The 15482-nt window shown below is 35.8% G+C and overlaps 1 protein-coding gene and 1 non-coding gene across 2 annotated transcripts; one reads left to right on the top strand and one right to left on the bottom strand.

Moving 5' to 3' along the window:
* Positions 1-2392: 2392 nt before the first annotated feature.
* On the top strand, positions 2393-4350 carry LOC125186195 (uncharacterized). Its single transcript, XM_048082570.2, has 3 exons — positions 2393-2589; positions 3020-3879; positions 4010-4350. The coding sequence occupies exons 2-3, from the start codon at positions 3028-3030 to the stop codon at positions 4028-4030; spliced, it is 873 nt and encodes a 290-aa protein (XP_047938527.1). The 5' UTR covers positions 2393-2589; positions 3020-3027; the 3' UTR covers positions 4031-4350.
* Positions 4351-9860: 5510 nt separating this feature from the next.
* Positions 9861-9961, bottom strand: LOC148932374 (U6 spliceosomal RNA). Its single transcript, XR_016136132.1, has one exon. It is a non-coding gene; the product is annotated as a U6 spliceosomal RNA (small nuclear RNA).
* Between the last annotated feature and the right edge of the window lie 5521 nt (positions 9962-15482).

Below are 15482 nucleotides of genomic sequence, written 5' to 3'. Positions count from 1 at the left end.
ATGGTTTACCAATCGAGCTAATTACTTATCCCACTTAGGTTTTTGTGTATCATTGAAGATGGTCTTATGCACACATTCGGGTTACGAAAACAGTGACCTTTTTAAAAAAAAATAAAGAAAGTAGATACTCTATCTTTCCTTTAAAAATATGAACTTTTGAAACAGTATGAATTTTTTAAAATAAAGTAAATACTCCCTCCATCCATATTTATTATTATTATTGATTAGATCTTAAAAAAATAGATAAGAGTAACCATGTCAACTTTAGTCTTTAGAGCATTCACAATGCAACCCCGTTTAGGGGCGGCTGCCCGGCAGGGCTGCATTGCATGTCCCTCTCGACGTGTGGCACCCTGCCCGCCCACACACTTCTCGCCTTGAAAGCCGGCCACTCGACGGTTTCAGCAGCCGCGACGTCTGGCCCCAATTTATTTTATTTTATTTTTATTGTTTTTAATTAAATTTATTACATACTATTATACTTTATTATTCTTAAATTTTAAATTTATGTAATTTTTATGTTAAATTAATTTTTATTTTCTTTTTAAATGATTTTGTGTAGGCCTGCTTATTCGGCCGGTTCCGGTTCTAACCGGACCGGTTGACCGGTTTTAAATTTTCATAAATTTAAGAACCGGAACCGGAACCGGAACCGACCGGTTCCGGTTTGGAACCGGAACTGGAACCGACCGGTTCCGGTTTGGAACCGGCCGGTTAAGAACCGGTCGATTCCGGTTCCGAACCGGAACCGATGTGTAATTTTAATTCGAATTTATTTATAATTTTAAATAGTTTAATACTAAAAAAATAATAATCCAACATCTATAATTATAACAAATAATACCTAAAAATTAAAATAAATACACAAAATACAAACCAACAATACAATAATATTCATATATGGATAAGAGTGATGCCAAGTGTAGTAGGTTGGGTCGGACTAGTTTATGTTAGCAATTTTTTACTAATACAAAAATAGGAGTTCTAAACTTTAGCAATTTTTTAAAAACAAATGAGTTTTAAAATTGAATTTCATTTTCCCTTTTTTGGCTAAACATAGTATTCATTGGAATTTTCAATACTAATTGATATTGTTGTGACTATTTGGTTTATACCGGAACACTTAATAAATTATTCACAAATATGTTAAAATCGTATGTTAAATGAATTGTTACATAAATTTGTAATAAATATATCATATGAAATGATATTGTATTTGTATAAGTTCTTTTGAAAGCTAAAAACAAACTTATGATGTTCTACTCATTATAGTTAGTTCATAAAAAATGGATTAGGAAAATAATTATAGATTCAAAGTATTACAGATTAAACATTTAAATCTAAAAATCACTCAATGTTTCAAACTATTTTACTTTAATTCAAAATTAATTCAATAAATTAGACTTTTTAGTATATTAAATTATAAAAAAATAAAATTGAATTATAATCTGGTTCCCGGTTAGGAACCGGTCGGTTCCGGTTCGGAACCGGAACTGGTGTTATTTAAAAAGTTGGAACCGGTACCGGAACCGGAACCGGATTTTCCGGTTCCGGTTCCTCAATTAATCGGTCGATTCCGGTTCTGATTCCGGTTAACCGAGAACCGGAGAACCGTTTAAGCACCCCTAATTTTGTGCAATTGAGTTGGAGTTGAAATTGAGGCTGTATTGTGCTTTTTGGAATGGAATGAAAAAACCTAACGTTTGGAAAATTAGATTTTGGTTGAATTTTTTTATAGGCATAATTCATGTTTGAGCTGATATTATTCCTAACTAAAAACAATATCTTCATAAAAATTACTCATCCTTCAAAAAAAAAAAATAGAAACATTTGAAACGACACATATTTTAATGTAAAATTGATAAAATAAAAAAAATATATAAAAAAAAAGAGTGTTAGTGGAAAATATGTTCCATCTCATTAGAGAGAAAGAAATTTCCTAAAAAGAAAAATTATTATTTTTAGCAAACAGACCAAAAAGAAAAGAATTTCAATTCTTAGAGGACAGGGTGAAGTATTTTATTCCCAGGAATATATAGGTTTAAGCATTTACTAAAGTGTATTTTTGGTTCCTTACATTTGGATAAAAAAACTTTTTGGTTCTTTACATTAAGTTTGTGATCTTTGGGTCCTAAAGAATATGTTTTGGTCCAAACTTAATTTTTTTATTAAAATTAACGGAAAATATGTTTGACCATTAATTTTAACAGAAAAACTAACTTTGGATTACAATATATTGTTTGAGATAAAAGATTACAAACTTAATGTAAAAAAAAATATATACTTTCTTTGCCAAAGGCCCAAATATAATGGACAAAAGTGGATTTTAGTAAAAAAATGTAAATATTCCAGCGTATAGATTTGAAGCTTCATATAGGTACTATTTTAAATAAAACAATAATCCAACGTAAATTGAATTTCCGACATAACCAGCTGGCCAAAATCTCTGTTCTTCCCCTCTTCCGTTCCCGACTGCAGCTGGCCGGCTTCTCCCTCGCCTCCGTGTCTATTGGCTGTGTCTAACGACATCAACAACCACACAGCAGCCGCACTCTGTATTTACTTCAACCAAGCCTTGGCGCTCATAAGGTATTTCAGTCCTTTTTATGATATGATTGAGTTAATTTTCCTGCCATCTCTACTGTATGAATCTAGTGATAATTTCAGTTTTCATCGATTATTGGGGTTATGTATTCCAATTGATCCATAATTGATCGATTATTGAAGTTCTGTATTTCAATATTTGGGGCTTAGGGTTTTAATTCAATTGGGGCTTAGGGTTTTAATATGCAGCAAAATGGCAGTGAGTTATCACTTTTTATTGGTTGTTTGTGTCTTAGAGATTGGTTATTGAGAAATTTTTCGTTTAATTATTTTGAATTTTAGATTTTGATGCAAAACTTTTCCATTTGATTAGGGCACTTTTTTATGAGAAAAAGGCTAATATCCAGTTTATAATCTGAGTCTATTAATTTGTCTAAGAAAAGTCTAATCTGTTGATTCCTGTTTGGTTTTGCAGTGGGCAAAATGGATGTTGAAATCGACCATTATGTTGTTCTAGGACTGCCTTCAGGTGAGGAAGGTGCCCAACTATCGGACCAGGAGATTAACAAGGCTTATCGGTCTAAGGCGAGGGAGCTGCATCCGGACAAAAGGCCCGACGATCCTAATGCACATGCTAACTTTCTTAAGCTTCAAAATTCTTATCAAGTTCTCAAAGATGAAAAGGCTAGAAAGTTGTTTGATGATCTACTTAGAATTAAAAGGGAGAAGGTTCAGCGCCAAGGACAGCAAGATTCCAAGCGCCGGAAGATGATGTCAGATCTTGAGGAAAGAGAGCGGTCTGCTTTTGCTGCTGACCCCACTATGAAAGCTCAAGAAGAGGAAGAGAGAATATCTCGGCAGCTGAAGCAGGAGATTGCTAGAATTATTGCTATGCATTCCAACAAAAAACCAGCTGCTGCAGCACCTTCCAAGCAAGATGGAGCAGCAGATGGGGGAAGTGGAGGTGGAGGTAATGGGCTGGACAAGGCCAAGGTTCTCAAAGTTTCATGGGAGAAGACTGGTGAAGGTTACACAGCTCAGAGACTCCGTGAGATATTCAGAGAATTTGGCTATGTAGAAGATGTAGTCATTAAAAGTACCAAGAAGAAAGGTTCAGCTCTTGTAGTGATGGAATCAGAGGATGCTGCCATTGCTGCAACTGGGCATGTGTTGGGTGATCTTTCAAATCCTCTCCTTGTAGTGCCTCTTCAACCTGGTTCGTCACCGGCTGTTTTTAGTGCTGAGAAAAACGAGCCTGATGGCCCTAAATTGAGCAATCTTGTTGGTGCTGGGTATCAAGATTTTGAAAATTCGGTGCTGGAAAAAATGAAAAAGGTTGTTTTAGAACCCCCTCTCATATGTTTGTATGTTTGTATGTTTGTTTGTTTGTTACATTCATATTGGAAACTTTTTTCATATGAAACTGTCATCTACTAATATCTTTTCATTTTTATGTTTATGGCAGGCTGCGCAGAAGCAAAAATGACTCGTAAAAGGATCTTGGAGGTGTAAGAAGAAGAATTACATTATGGAGCATTGAGAGTTTGCATCAAACCTATACTGCTGTCTGTTTCAGACAGAAGGTAACTAGTTTATATGCCTTCTTATACTGATACACTTCTCTGTACCCACATTGATAACCATATTTAGATTTAACAATTGAGTACACAAATCGAGCTTTAGGTTTTCTCCTTTTACTGCAACAAAAGGCTTGAATTGAAGGGATCTGTTCTTGTTCTGAACATGCTAGTGTTGTAATGTAATGATATGCTAAGATGTGAGAATGCAAATGCCAAGTTTCTATTCTGATGGTGGTTGATAAATTGCTTGTTTATTTGACACAAAAGCATCCCAACTGAAAAAGAGAAACAAGATAAGTGTTTGGAGATCTATTACAAGACAAATGTTTATGACCTGACAGTTGGCCAGTCAATTCAACAACTAAATCTTTTTGAACTTGTATAGTATTGGCTGGTGATGATCATGGTATTGTCCGAATCCGATGTTGATTGATTGTTGTGGTCGTGGCTACGCGTTCAGTTTGTTTCCATCTTATGACATAAGAGGGACTATTCAATACAAGTATTACACGCTTGTAAGTCCTTTGCTTTTGTATTAGGACAAACAGCAAACTGTTAAACTCATTTCATTTTAAAAATTTTGATCACTTACACTTTACAGAGTCTGAGAATTATATCCATTCAGATAAATTTATCTATTTTATATGGCTTATTTTATGAATGGCCTATTTGGGTGGGGTAGGGCAGGGATGTGGTCGAGCAACAGATGGTGGCCACGTGTGGCTCTATCGAAATTTTAGTAATAGAGACTAATCATTTATTGAGTAGAAGAAATAATCCTTCCAAATGCAACACATGGCATTGTAACAAAAAAATGTCTTGATTCCGACGACACAATAGACTAGCGGCATGGGTTAGCGCCACAGGCTGCTTTTTTTGAAAATTCATGCACAACTTTATTAATGTTCTCTATATGGGTGGCAAATTGTGCGTGTCAGGTCGTTATCGTGTTGACAAGATAACGACACGAACACGATAACAACAAACACGAACACGACCCGTTAAGAAAACCTCAAACACGAACACGACCCGCTACCCTCAGACATGAACACGACACGAACTCATTAACGACACGAACCGTTTCGGGTCAACACGACACGAACCCATTAATGACACGAAAATAAGTATTGAAAAATGAAAATAATAAGAATAATAATATTAAAATATTATGTGTTAATAAGAATAATAATATTAAAATATTATGTGTTAACGGATAACACGAACACGACACGAACACGCATTATTAACGGATAACACGAACCCGACACGAAATTTTCGTGTCCTTAATGGGTCGACCCGATAAGGGCACGAACACGATAAGCTCTGACCCAAACCCATTAATTTCGTGCCGGTTCGTGTTGTGTTATCATGTCGTGTCAAAAATTGACAGCCCTAGTTCTCTATCTTTGTATCAAAGCAATTTAATTGTGTTGGATATGATGTATACTTCGATTTAAAATGTGATACATATAGAATGGGTTTTGCCTAAAGAAAACTTAGGCTGTTAATTACTTAATTTGGACAAAATGGACTTTATTAGCACAATTTTGACGTTTTATAAGTGGAATGGATTTGAATATTTGTTAAATATTTTTACAAATTAATTACTTCCTCCGTCCACCAAAATTTGTCCCACTTTTTCATTTCCGTCCGTCCCCCAAAATTTGTCCCATTTCACTTTTACCATTTTTGGTAGTGGACCTCATATTCGACTAACTCATTCCTACTCACATTTTATTATAAAACTAATATATAAAAGTAGGACACACAATCCACTGACTTTTTCAACTCACTTTTCATTACATTTTTTAAAACCCGTGCCCGGTCAAACCGGGACGAATTTCCGTGGACGGAGGGAGTATTTAATTTAAGAGTGATATGGACTAATATGCGTCAGAGCTTCTCGACCACCATTTATAACTTTAAATGAACATCACAGAATCATGAAATATTCAGATTTTAGATGGATTTTTGTTAAAACTAAACTATCCGAAAGTCTGAAATTTGAGAGGATATAACTTTGAGTCGATACAAAATATCTGAAAATTCAATTCTTCTATATTAAATTCCGAACCAAAAATCCTAAAAAATCTAGAAATTTAAAATAATATCTGAATAATTAAATATAAATTTGAAATAACAGATTCTTTTGATAAAAAACAATCCGAAGCAAACCAAAAATGTTTAATTTGAAGAAATATATCCAACCATGTATGAAATTACGAATCGAATTTAATACTTTGATTTGGTTTGATTCACTTACATCGATTACGGATATTTTGCAACACCCCTACTAGACTCCTTATAATAATGCTCACGGAAAGGACTCCTTGTTGACATATATATATATATATATATATATATACATACCTAAGAACACAAGTTTGATGATCAACTCTAGATATATTTGCTTACACATCATCACAATCATCTCAAACTCTCTTAATATAATGGAGGTGCAGCTTAGCTATAGTTTTAGTTGTTTTTGGGTAATCCCATTATAATGAAATCATTTTTCTTAATGGAAAAATTTAGTGCACTTCATTTGTCTTACTTTATTACTAGTACTATCTTTTTACTATATTTTCTTTAATTATTTATTTTACTTTCCCTTCTACTTTTATTCTTATAACTTATTTACTTTATTCTATGATGTGTTTTAATTTCACTCCCTTTATTGAATATTTATTGCTTAATCTAAGTGTCTTGGCCATTGTTTTGCGAAAATGATAATAGATAGTTAAAGTGGAGAGAAAGTAAAGTAAGAGAGAGAATTATTTACTTTATTTTATCTATACTATAACTATTTATTACTATCATTTTTGTAAAACAACGTCAGATTTGGAGCGTCTCACTTATAGCAGATCGGAGGGAGTAGTATTATACAAATGAGACATTTAAAGCTTCTTCAACTTGGTTGGCGAGGCGTATAGTTTTGATTCATCAAATATTATATAATGAATGGGAGTTTTATGTTTGAACAATTCTTGGTTGAAAAAAATATTAGGATCGTTTATCACTTTTGAAAGAGAAAAACAAGAGATAGAGATCCACGCAAAAGCCGCGGGAGAATGGGACCCAGTCGTGCAACACGTGTAATCTCCTGCTCATTCCTCACTCACTCATCAACTGCTCTTAACACTCTCCCTCTTCATACTACATACATACATACTCTTCAACTTCAACTCATATAATCTCGTCTCCCATCCAAACCAAACCAAATCATGAAGCAACATCAATTCGCTCTCAAAATGTATGAATCCATAGATAACCCCCATCAATTCGCCTTAAACCATCGCATCTTACCATTACCAAACCACTTCAATCGCGACGGCATCGAGATGATCGCGCTCGAAGGTATCAATTACACGAGCTTGAAGGACTTGATGCCGGAGTCTCCGCCGTCCTCAGCGTCGCCGACTTGCGGAGACAGCTGGAGGGAGATCCCGATCAAGGATCCGCTGGTGCAGCACGCGGCGTGGGCGTACCTGCAGCCGATGATGGAGAAGCGGCAGAGCGAGGACCGCCGGTGGTGGATCAGATTCCATGATAAAGTCACCTGGCTGCTTAGCTGCCTCGACGGCGTCGTTTTGGTCGTCTTTCAGCGTTGGTTTCCCGAGAAGCTCAGGGATCGCTTGATGATTCGACTTTGATTTTTCATTTATGAGAGACAAAAGTAGTGAACAATTGAAAACCCTCCAACTTTGTTTTAGCTGGTTGGAAGGATTTTCATCTTCTTCATCCTTCCTCCCTTTTTTCTTTTTTTTTTTTAAATTTTTTTTATTCTTTTAGATTTTATTTCTTGTGTATACATACATGATACTATACTACAACATTATTCCATCTTTTTAATCTTGGGTTTTGTCTCATTTTTCTTTTAGTTAGTCACTCTTGATATTTAATGCTTAATGAATCAAATCTGAACTAGATTTTAATTAATTTTCGTGAACAAATAGATTGTAGCTTTTCCAAGAAAAAAACTAAGTGATTATTGAATATGAATTTATATTTTCTTGTTCTCTCCGTCAAATAATAAAGTGTTAATATGGTCAAACCTAAAAATTGGTTGTTCATTTCTCAAATAGTATAGTTAAGTTGTTTGATAATTTCCACACCAACATAAGTGAAGTAAACTAATACTATAATCGATTTTCTAAGAGAGAGACGTTTGATATAAAAGTGAATATGTGTCACTTATCGATTGCATTATATCGTTTCTTAAATAAATATTTTTATAGTGTTTTAGAATGTGTAGTATCAACCCTAAACCCAAAAATATAATATATATTTAAAAGTCTAAACACACTGTAATAATAGTTCGATCTAAGTCGTGATAAATGACTAACAGTTCAAATTGATTCTTAGTAAGCACGCAGAAAAACACTCCTATATAAATTTGATTTCATCCATAATCCATTAATGAATTTGCAATTAATGTTATTTAATATTGAATGCAATCGTAATCACGTTTTAAGTGGCCACTATTTGGATTGTGGCAGTTGTCAATAGATGAGGCCTTATGCTTTTAAGTGCCGACACTAATTTTCAGTGATTTGGTGCAACAAGTTTGAACATGATGTCACGAAAAATTATTTACGTGGCACTATATAAGTACCTAATATTAATTTATTTACAAACCTTTTACTAACAACTATCCCATTCATTTAAAAAAATTCACAAACGCGTCGAAATAACGTCAGTGTATTTCCTTTACAAAAACTACTGGTTCCTTGCGATCAGCTACCCCTTTGTTACGTTTGATATCTAAAAGTATAGTATCTTTTGAGACTCGTTTGGTGTTACGAATCTTACGATGGATTAAGAATAAATAATGATTAAAGTTAGTAGAATTAATTTTCGGGTTGTTATTTGATAGATGAAGTTAAAATTAAGATAAATTTGACGACTTTATGTTAAATTATTTGAGAAATACTACTCCATATTAACAAATAAATTATTCTCATTCACGATACCAGCGGGAAATCACCCCCTTGAACTTCAACTAGGGTTGTTCTATTTCTCTCTTCAAAACCTATGTTAGTTCCACTCCTTTAAATCGTTAGGCAACCCTGGCCTAACCGGTATCAAAGCGGGCCCAAGTCGATGATGAATTTTATCTCTTTATCTCTTCTCTTGCCTACCCACATGATGGAAGTTCGATGTGTCATTCCAGCCCACACGTGAGGGGGAGTGTTAAAATTCTTAATCTTGTCCCACATCGACTTGGTAACGATCCTAGCTCACCTATAAAAGTATGGATAACCTTCTCCGTCTTTTAAAAGGTGAGTGACCCATTTCTATTTTTTTTACGATTTATGTACGTAGATTTATTACTACTACAATTCAATTACACAAAAGTAAATTACAGGGGAAATCTAATGAAATTGAAAATAATAAACTAAGGAAAAAAAATATACTACTAACTAATAAACATTTATTACTATACTCCATAGGGGTGCATTACCCTCCTTATCACCCCCTAGTATAAAACATAGGACTAATATAAGTAGAGTTGTCGGCCTAGGCCCGACCCACCAGTAAAACGAAGCGGGCCTGGGCTGGGCTCATCAGTTGAGATGGGCTCCAATTGGGCCATTTTGTAAACCCATGCCCGGCCCAGGCCCAAGACTATCCGAAGCCCAGTCCAGGCCCAAGACCAACCCAGGCCCGGGCCCATCAGAGGCCCACCTTCTATAATTAGTTTTTTTTTTTTTAATGTAATTAGGTGATTAATCACTAATAATAGTATATTTCTCTATTTATGCACGTCATCTTGTACACGAGACATGTTAATTTTGTCTATATCATTCTAATATTTTGGATGTCTCCGAATGGACCCAAACAATAATAGTTTAATATCAACATAAGTTTCCAACTAAATCATGAATGAAACATTCAATCTTGATTACATCTAATGTTTTTTATCCAAGATGTAATAAAGATGACTCTGAAGTTTAACTTTAAGAATATTACGTATTCAAACCTTAATATATGATGATAATTATAGAATTCTTTAACATTGTTAGTTAGTTCATATACTTGTACCTTTAAAAATACAACATCAACCCATATGTCATCATCTACAAACAAAACTAACAATATTGGCTATTCATTTAGTTATAGACTTACTTTTAAATAGAATAAAGAACATGAAAAATATTGTTGACACAAAGTCAATAAATGAACTTAAACACTTATTAAATTTAGATTTAGTTAATGAGATATAAAAATACAAGTTATATGTTATATTTTTGCATATAATACATTCTGGATATTTTTAAAATACTTAAACAAAAAATTTAAACAAAGCCCAGCCCAACCCAGACCCACATGGCAAGTGGGCCTGGGCCAGGCCGAGCTTAGCAAAATTAGAAAAATACCGGCCCAGCCCAGCCCGCCTTAGACATGGGCCTGGGCCAGGCTGGGCCTCAATATAAGCGGACCTCGATCACTAAGTAAAAGCTCTTGGATTATGATTTTGGACGGATGAGATGTCATGGAATGTGATGGACCATGTTACATCATTAGGGGTATAATGTACTCCCTCCGTCCCATAAAAGTTGAGATAAAACTTTTGGGCACGGAGATTAAGAATTTATATTAAATAAATAGGAGAGATGGAAAAAGTAGGAAAAATAAGAGAGAGTAAAGAAAATGATGGAACAAAGTAAGAGCGAATAGATGTTTTGTCTTTTGTAAAAAAGGAAATGACTCAACTTTGTTGGGACGAACTAAAAAGGAATACGACTCAACTTTTATGGGACGGAGGGAGTACATTATAAGGGTATAATTGTAAAAATTCGAATTATATCATCAGTTTTAGAACTGCACCAATAATCACTTCATCATTCCACTCTCTCTCATCAACTACGTCTCCCTCAACTTTTCACTCAACCAAAAATCCTAGCCGCCCCACATTCACAACGAGAAACATCTTCCTCCGTCGTTTCTCGCAGTAAAGATGCAGTTGAACCGACATCAGTCCATCGTCTCTGTATATCTGATCGTCTTTGGTATTTTTTGTGTCTTCGGTACGAATAATCTGTAAAGCTCATCGCTCATCTCGAAATTGAGGGCTCCTTCGGCTGAAATAAGGTAATCGTCGGTTAAAAGTCGTCTTGTCTACACTAGGGAACTCGATTTTTATTGTGTATTAACATTATTGTCAAGCTTTTCATCAGCATTAGTTCATCAGTTGTTATTGATTACCCTTTTTTACTCAAAATTGTATCTTGATAAATTCAATGTCACTTACAGTAGCATCTTATATCTGATTGAAATTGACAGCATGGTGAAGAGGCTAGTGCGTTAATCAATTCTGGATTTATGTATTATGTCCTGATACATCATGTAGCTAGATTTGTACATCGTGTAGCTAGAATACTTTCTTTGTTTGTTTGTGTTTCATCATTGATTCAAATTTTGTTACATTTTTAAATCAAATTCGTACATTATTTCTGTCTGATATTGTACATTATTTATTATTTTTATATGTTCTATTTTTATATGATTTCATTTTTTTATGTGTATTTTGGATTTCATACTGTAAATAATGTATATGTGTAATGCTAAATGATGCACCTACGTAAGGATTTAATGTTTGGTGGGAGTTGAATCCATTCCCTTTGGGTTTTCGCAATCCATGGGGCTAGGTTGTAGTATCCATTCACCAAACAACACCATCACCATTGGTAGGGAGTTTGAACCCCTCCTATTATGCATTTACATTAAAAGCCAATTTTTGTACATTATTTACTGGATGAAATCCAAAACACACATAAAAAAGTTTAAATTCAATTCATGTGGTGGTACTATACTCTAGCCCCGTGGATTGCTAAACCCCTATGATGCACTTTTTATTAGCACTAAATAAACCTGCAAGACGCAAGTATACATAGTATATATAGTATAGCTAAATGTTAGTACCGGATATCGAACACGGGGAAGACGAACACAAAAGTGTCTATCCTCTACTAATACTCAAATACTATCTGGAAAAACAAGTGGGTTTTGAAAACTTTTGGAAAACTAAAAACAATAGAAAGCATAGACCAACTAAAAGCGAATAAAACACGGAGAAAGACGATAGAGATAAGGGAATCCCATGGATGTGTCTTCACAGTTATGGTTATACAAAATTCCAACTATAATACCCTAGCATAGTTATTACTTTGATAGAACGAGTCACCTAGCTTATGCTCATGCGATACAAACGTTGATTACAAGATTAGGGTTGTCAATCCTAACACGTAACTCCAAAAAGCTCCTAAGACCCTTGAAAAGTCCTCACTCTCAATTAACAGTGCCGTTTTAAGGGAAGCTAACTGTGGTGTCTACTAAGTGGATCTAACTCGCTAGAACTCTGTCACAGTTATGAAGCAAGTTATATTAAATCATACACAATTGTGTCACTCAATCATGCAACATCAAAATTACTTAGGGAAGAAACAAAGTAAAAACAAAACGAATATTAAATAGAAAAAGGAATTTGTATAACCAAAGTCGTTACTAACACATCCCTAGAATCCTATGAGTTTAGTTACACATAAATGAATAAGCTAAAAACATAGACTGAAGGGAAGACAATTTGAACATAAAACTAAAGCAAATGAAACCCGTAGGTTGAATCCTTGTCGTTCTTGATGTTCTTGAAATCCTTCTCCAACTCCTTGCACCAATGAAGTACTCTAGGTCTTGATCTCTATGAAGTATTTTGCAAGTAGAAGTTCTCTCCTTTTGATGAAGCTTGAGGTCTTATTTATAAGGGAAAGTCATTCCTTGTTGTAGAAGGAAAAGATCTCCAAAATATGGTAAATTTGGGCGCAAATCTAGGGCTTCTCGAATTCGCCGCCTTACTCCGGCGGGCCGCCGAACCTTGGCCGGCGGTCACCGCGTCGGAGTCCAGAGAGTCTGTTCCCTCGGCGGCGGACCGCCGCACGTCTTCCGGCGGTTGTCGGACGAGACTTCTCTTCCAAGCACATTTTTTCGAGGCGGACCGCTGCATTGATCTGCCCGCCGGGCGCCGGCGGTCGCCACACACATCCGCGGCGGTCGCCGTCTGACTCCAGATTTCCAAACCTGGCGTTTTGGCTCCTTTTTTCGGCTCAATTATGCACATTTCTCACAAAACACGTCAAAATACCAAAATAGACAAAATATGCAAATAATGGACGTGTAGAGTGACTTTGACATTAAAAACGGACCAAATAATGCCCTTAAAACAGTGCAAAATCCGAGCGTATCACCCTAGGAGAATGATTTAAACTCCCTGCCATTGGTGATGATTTAATGTACATCATGCATGTACATTAAATCCAACTGCATACCATCTTTCACTGTTATATGAAGAAGCAATATCTCTACATCATGTTTTATAACATTATTCAATCAGTTTCTTACATTAATGTGTTGGATTCATACATTAACACCCAGTTTTCGTACATCCATATCTGTATGAAACCAAAAACAGAAAAATAGAAACATAAATTACAGAAAAGTGTTGGTAATATGCCCTAGCCAAATGGATGCCTAAACCTTAGGGGAATGGATTTATCTCCCTGCCCTTAGTGAATTTTTCTTCGAACAGTGGGTACTACAACCTAACTCAATAGATTGCTAAACCCAAAGGGTAAGGATTCAATTTAATTTATGAAAAAAAAAATTGCATTACATTAAAATACTACCTTCGTACATTACTAACAAGGGCATATACATTCAGTTGCTATACCTATACATTATGTTTAATTCCATCATTCAGTCAGTTCCATACATTAATGTGTTGGATTCATACATTAACAAACCATATTCGTACATCAATTTATGTGTGACACCAAAAACACAAAAGTAAAAACATAAACTAAGAAATTTAGTCAAAGCCAAACAAATTCTTGTCGTCTCCAAACGTTCGGTTGATGAAATCTAGAAAAGATGCGGACAATTCAAGGAACATAATTACTATTCACAATTCATACTTCAAAAAATAAATTACCTTCTTCCATCGTTGATAACCCCAGATGATAAAACTGACAATAGTGAAGGAGATGAAGAACTACAGTTGTTCGAATTTTTGGAAGCAATAATACGGTAATTCTCTTCTTCAAAAACGATGCAAAGAAGAGTTTTCACGGTGATTGTCTAATATTTAAGGAAAACAAATCTCCCAGAATAATAAAAGAATGTGAATCATGGGCTGTGAATAACTGATATTTTTTTGCTATACCATTCATACCCTTTTTGAATTTTAATTAATTTATTTAATTCCAAGTGGCTTCCATTTCAACCATCAGATCATACCTAATCAATGGATGTAATTAGTTTTCCTTTTCAACAATTTTTTTCACATTAATCTGAATACATCCCATACTCCATATTTTTTTCCCATTCACATTTTTATTTAAATTAAGGAGCCAAAATCTCAAGCTAAGGATCCGAAATCGATGATTTCTAGTTTAGATACCCTAATATCGTCGCATATCAATGGAAAATCATCGAAATCGAAATGCTCCGAGAATGAATCATAATCATCATCCAACGGCAGGCATTCTTCCATCGAAACCTGTTATTCATTCTTCACATCATTTCCGTACAATCCCAGCACTGAAATTGGTGAGCCGCTACTGCCGCTGATTATTTCCACATTGTCGGAATATTCCGTGCTCTTCGGCGACGCCTGCTCCAGCGACGCTCTCATGAAATTCATGACGGCGTTGTGGCCGCGTATTTCGATCGTTGCCTTGTCGTACGCCATCAACGCCTCCTCCGCCGCGCCGGATCACGAATCTCTGCCGACCATTTCCCCCACAGCCGCCGCCTCACGCCACAGAATTTCTTTCCTTGATTTGGAGATTGAATCGTTTGGCAAGTGGCTTATATCTCCATTATAACGTGAGTTCACAGCCTCTCCCGGCTGCCCCATATTCGACAATAGCTTCTCCTCTCTCGGTGCTGCTTAGAATGCATCGCTGCTTTATCGGCTCCCTTTGCATCTCCGAGATTCATTCCAGCCTCCAGGCATTGGCGCGTGGATTCGTCATCTGTAGGTTTTTGTTCAAGAAAGAGAGAGAGAGAGAGAGAGAGAGAGAGAGAGAGAGAGAGAGAGGAAAACAATTCCTAAGTTCCTATCATGTTTTGGAAGAAACGGGACTACCAAGACGAAGAAAGTCGGGCAATGGCTGCCCGAACTGATCCAGAGAGCAGCTCCAGCGGACAGCTGCAACGGGGTGACCTGGGCGAGCTCTAGCAGCGGCTGGACGTCCTCGCGACTCCAGCGCTGGAAACTCCGTCGACGGCGAACACCGCAAGCAACGGCGACCCCGACAACAACATGATGATTGGACATCAGTGGGGGATGGCAGCCAG

The sequence above is a fragment of the Salvia hispanica genome, chromosome 2, assembly GCF_029641045.1.
Source record: "Salvia hispanica isolate PSC_SH4W2 chromosome 2, Shi_PSC_v1, whole genome shotgun sequence".
NCBI classification, from domain to species: domain Eukaryota; kingdom Viridiplantae; phylum Streptophyta; class Magnoliopsida; order Lamiales; family Lamiaceae; genus Salvia; species Salvia hispanica.
This window is presented reverse-complemented; position numbering and strand designations above follow the sequence as displayed.

What these genes read in the sequence shown, in the direction of transcription:
- LOC125186195 (XM_048082570.2), top strand. Translation starts at nt 3,028, where the DNA reads ATGGATGTTGAAATCGACCATTATGTTGTTCTAGGACTGCCTTCAGGT. An exon ending in TGCTGGAAAAAATGAAAAAG is followed by an intron (nt 3,880 to 4,009) that starts GTTGTTTTAGAA and finishes TGTTTATGGCAG; the next exon opens with GCTGCGCAGAAGCAAAAATG.